The 5364-nt window shown below is 33.9% G+C and overlaps 1 protein-coding gene across 1 annotated transcript; it reads left to right on the top strand.

Moving 5' to 3' along the window:
* On the top strand, positions 2407-5113 carry LOC104787115 (polygalacturonase At1g48100-like). The gene is made up of 7 exons (XM_010512634.2): positions 2407-2955; positions 3362-3493; positions 3586-3816; positions 3914-3958; positions 4044-4251; positions 4342-4532; positions 4621-5113. Exons 1-7 carry the CDS (start codon positions 2554-2556, stop codon positions 5014-5016), a joined length of 1605 nt encoding a protein of 534 aa, XP_010510936.1. The 5' UTR covers positions 2407-2553; the 3' UTR covers positions 5017-5113.

Genomic DNA, 5364 nt, shown 5'->3' on the forward strand with positions numbered 1-5364 from the left:
TACGTTTCTCTCGGAAGAAACAAAAACGATAAATTAATTACCACCCAATAAATTACTGTCAAGGTTTGTTCATCATTAAAAGAAATAAGTTTTGGATTCATTTGTGTTTCAACTTTCAACTAAATGGGCCTTTATGGTATATATACACTAATACACACATATTACGAATATATTAATCGCTTAAAGTTAACGAGTTTTATGAATAAATCGAGTTAATCAGAAAGGTACTTGTTTGATACTCGTTGTTTTCAAAGTTATCCAAACCAATTTTAAGATGGATGTTAGTTTTACCCAAAAATGTCACCCAAATACACTTGTAAATGAAGATAATTCACTCACAGTTAAATGAATTGATGGTAAAACTACTCAACAAAGTAAATCTTGAGCGGATAGAGAAACAAGAGATTGTATATTAAAAGTCCGTATATCTCATAGTAAATATAGAGACCATAAGACACTTATCTGATCACCAGGATGACACATCAACAATTACATCTATATATCTACACGAATGTTTATCCCTATATGTATACATTAAAAACAAAAAAAACAACCTCATTTTCGCGTAGCCCCACTTTGTGGTGTATACATTTGCATATACTATAGATAGTCATAATATTAAATAAGTATATATATATGTATTTGTATGCGAGTAGATGAGGTTTTGCAACAGGAATGGTATATGTGTTTGTCTCAACAGGTGCCTCTTTGTGGTTTGTTTGTCTTGGCTTGCTCTAATGTGTTTCAGCCAACCAAAGTGGATGAGACTCAGCCAACCTTTAGTCTACACATGGCGCACACATATCCCCTGAAATTGTATTAGTTAATTCGATAAACTAATAATCTTCAAAAAAATAACAAATAAAACTAATAATCTCCAAAACAAAACAAAATAAAACTAATAATCTCTAATGTATGATAATGGCATAATGCTATCATGTTTTACGATAACTATAGTAGGCTGCAAATGGTTGATTAAAATTGAAAAAATGAATTGAATAAAATTGAGTTGGAAAATATTCAACCCATTTATCTCCAAAATAGTGGTTGAACAAGTTGAACATTTTTGCTGTAGGATTAGTTTATTTTTTCAACTTTTTAGGTTGAATGGGTTGAATAGATTTTTCCAACTTCTTCAACATCTTCCAATCAAATGGTGAAACTTGGTTGAATAATTTTTTTCAACTGCTTCAATCTTTTCAATTGTGCAACCATTTGCACCCGTAGTTTACCACTTCAAAAATGTAAATCTTGACACATTATAGTATTTTTCTGAAAGTTTTATACTTTTGGAAGATCTATGTATTTTGATTGGGATCACCCAATCCTATTACTTAGTACAACTCCAGCGGATTATGTATGTCTCTTAACTCTAGATTATTCAAAATTACTTATTATTCAAACTTACTTGAAAACCTAAATATATCGGAACCTGAATCCAACTGTTATTCGATTTAGTAGAAACACTCGAATTACCTAAACTATTTTTCAAAAGTATGGTATGGAGAGTCATTTTAGATGCCCGAATAACTTATCCAACATGTACGTACTATTACTATAAATAGACGGTCCTGACTTCTGGCATCATATTGTTTTGTAGTTGGTGTAGGGAATATATATTCTACGATATCTTCTTAGAAAAACACAATAGAGAACAGTTTTCAGTTATAGTTTTACTGAATAATGAATGACCAAGCTAGATTACTTGCTATAGTAATTGAATTTATTCATATATTGCAACCAAATTACACAATTTTCTAATGTGGATAATATATACTTGCGTAACCCTAGATTTCTACGTTTTTAGTGTCGAACAAAAAATAGCCTAGGGCTTTTAAGTTTACGTAAATGATAATAGAGGATGTTGTATTTGAAAGATATGAAAATCTTATGCGTTCCTCAAAAAAAAAAAAAAAAAAACGAATTCATTCCAAATTTTGGGATGAAATTTACCATATTATATATATTTTACTGATGCATCTTTAAAATTATTTAGTACTTTCATAAATGTATATGACACATTAAATAATATATAGACCTTCAAGATAAATGATCACATGATTATATACGGCAACAAAAGACTATTTAATTAGATATATCTACTCATATACACATACAAAAATAGCACATTATCAAAACCTTATAAAAACTACAATTGATGACTTAGATATCAAAATATAAAATAACATGATGAACACAAAATCACATATTCCGTAAAAATTAAATGACAGACGTAACAAAGTACAAAATTATTCCATTTTGTCTCTTGGACAAAAAAAACATATACGTATTGTCATATCCTAAATTATCGTCGTATATATTGCTTATCTAGTGCAAATTTTCTTAGTAACGTAATGAAATTCTATTATAGGCTCCCGTGACTCGTTCTATATTCTTAGACCGTTTCCTTATATAAACCCCCTAGACAAACCTTATTCTTTTTATTCATTCTATAACAACAACAACAAATCAACAAACCAAAGTCTCTTCTTCTTCTCTCTCAAACCACCAAAAAACAGAGAACATATTATACAACCACAACCTAAAAGCACTATGATAACGAGAAAGAGTTTAAGGCTTAGAAGCATCACAATGACGATTTTAATGTCAATTCTTGTCTGGTCTGCAATGCTAGAAACATGCATTGCCAGAAGAGGAAGACATTTGAGACACCACCATAGCAGTTCCTCTTCCTTGTCTGATTCCTTGTCCAGCAAGAAACCAAAAGGCCATGAGAACAATAGCCATTCACATAAGTCAAAACCAAAACCAAAACCGAAGATGAAAAGTCCGCCGCCAAAATCCGATGCCGGTTCACCAGTCGTGTCACAGCCGCCACAAGTTCAACAACCACCACCACCATCACCTCTTCCGCTGCAGCCTGTTGAGGACTCTCAACAGTTCAATGTGCTTGATTTTGGAGCTAAGGGTGATGGCATGAGTGATGACACTCAGGTACAGACTCGAAACATTTATTATCCATTCTAATCTAGTGGTTCTTGATTAAATCAAGAATTATAATCTCGCTTTCATGAGAATTGTTTTTAAAAAAACAACCATAATGTGAATTACAGTTGAGAAGGTAACACGAGACAGAACAAGAAACAGAGCTCAAAAAAGCTTTTTCTCTGTTCTGTAAAGTCAAATAACCCTTTTCCCTTTTTTCCTTTAAATGTTTTAAATCTCCCAAATACAAACAAACGAATTTAACGAATATAGAGAAGACAACAAAAATACTCAATTTAAGAGGGGACCATAACTCTGTGCACTGAAACAAAACAGAACAGAACTATAACTCTGATTAATAAAACTTCTTATTGATAATACCAAACAATGATAAGTTTTAATAAAAAATTTGCAGGCGTTTGAAGCAGCATGGGCATCTGCCTGCAAAGTAGAGGCATCAACGATGGTCATACCGCCTGACTACATCTTCCTCGTTGGACCAATATCCTTCTCGGGTCCTTATTGTCAAGCAAACATTGTATTCCAAGTAAGAACTGATCATAAACATTTGTAAGTTTTTTAAAACATAAACGTACGTTTGGAAATTAAAAGATGTGATTTATTTTGTTTTGGCTGAAGCTTGACGGGATGATTGTAGCTCCTACGGATACTAAATCGTGGGGAAGAGGGTTACTGTGGTGGATTGAGTTCACAAAGCTTAAAGGAATAACAATACAAGGTAAAGGTGTTATTGATGGGAGAGGCACTGTTTGGTGGCAACAAGATTACCTTTCCGATTATCCTATCGACGATGACTTCAAGCTTATTGTCCCGTTGAACAATTCTGTCCAAGAACATCCTCCAATGCCGGTAAAAAAATCTTCATCCTCATCTCATTCTTGACATCTACACAAGTTTCATCTAACCCTAAACTCTGTTTTTGTGTTTTGTTTTTGTCACATGGCAGATAAGAAGTGAGCTTAATGGACGAATGCCAAGTATTAAACCAACGGTGAGAAATAAAAATGAATTATTAGTCTCTACATGTTTTTAACACTCGGTGAATACTTTTGCTTACCTTGGTTTTTACTGTATAGGCGCTCCGGTTCTATGGCAGTATCGACGTGACTGTGACGGGTATAACCATTCAGAACAGTCCACAATGTCACCTCAAGTTTGATAACTGCGTCCAGGTTTTAGTTCATGACGTGAATGTGTCTTCTCCCGGAGACAGTCCAAACACAGATGGGATTCATCTTCAGAACTCCAAAGATGTCATGATTCACACCAGCACACTAGCTTGCGGTACAAGTCAATTTTAACTTGAAAAAAAAAAAAAAAAACTCGTATAAAATGGGGTCTTATTATCGTTGATTAATTCCTCTGTTCTTTCAGGAGACGATTGTATTTCGATTCAAACGGGTTGCTCCAATGTGTATGTACACAATGTGAACTGTGGACCCGGACATGGAATCAGCATTGGGAGCCTTGGTAAAGACAGTACCAAAGCTTGTGTCTCCAACATAACAGTCCGTGATGTCGTTATGCACAACACAATAACTGGTGTCCGGATCAAGACTTGGCAGGTAAAGATAAATCCTTTCATAAAAAGTGCTAATGAATTATTTTCATTTTGGAAGCCAATGAAACTTAATAGCTTTAATGTGTATACAGGGAGGTATAGGATCAGTGAAAGGAATACTTTTCTCAAACATTCAACTCACAGAGGTTCAGCTTCCGATAGTAATCGATCAATTCTACTGTGATCACAGCAAATGCATGAACCAGACTTCAGCAGTGTCAGTGGAAGGAGTCACGTATGAGAAGATAAGAGGCACTTACACTGTGAAGCCAGTGCATTTTGCTTGCAGTGACAGTTTCCCTTGCATAGACGTGCAATTATCAGGCATAGAGCTAAAACCAGTTCAACTACAATACCACATGTCCGATCCGTTTTGCTGGAAAACGTTTGGAGAGCTTACTTCGGCTACGGTTCCACCTATTGATTGCTTACAAATCGGAAAGCCAGCGAGAAATGGAGTCCATTCAGATCATGATATCTGTTTATGACCTACAGGGGAATGTAAAATAATTAGGAAAAAAAGTAATATTGTTACTTCATACGGACTCTATTGATTTGTCCCGTTGTGTGAAAAAATGTTGTGGCCTTGTGGGCATGTTTAGAAGATTAGAAAGTGTTTTTTTTTTTTTTTTCCTTCTCTTTAAGAGAGAAATCAAAAACAAGAACTGCCCTAATTGCTTTGTTGAAGCAGTATATATATATATATATGTATATTGTTTGTATAACATATGGTTTGATTGTTTCATAAATATATCATGATAGTCCAAAAACAGAGTGTAAACCTCAAAGAGCAAAACGCTTGATTACATTTTTTTTTTATTCTTTGTCATGAAAAC

This window comes from Camelina sativa, chromosome 5 (assembly GCF_000633955.1).
Source record: "Camelina sativa cultivar DH55 chromosome 5, Cs, whole genome shotgun sequence".
NCBI classification, from domain to species: Eukaryota; Viridiplantae; Streptophyta; class Magnoliopsida; order Brassicales; family Brassicaceae; genus Camelina; species Camelina sativa.

Bases quoted from the DNA above. Each gene is read 5' to 3' on its own strand.
- LOC104787115 (XM_010512634.2), top strand. From the start codon at position 2,554: ATGATAACGAGAAAGAGTTTAAGGCTTAGAAGCATCACAATGACGATT. The intron at 3,494-3,585 runs GTAAGAACTGAT...TTTTGGCTGAAG, and splicing joins AAGCAAACATTGTATTCCAA to CTTGACGGGATGATTGTAGC. The intron at 3,817-3,913 runs GTAAAAAAATCT...GTCACATGGCAG, and splicing joins AAGAACATCCTCCAATGCCG to ATAAGAAGTGAGCTTAATGG.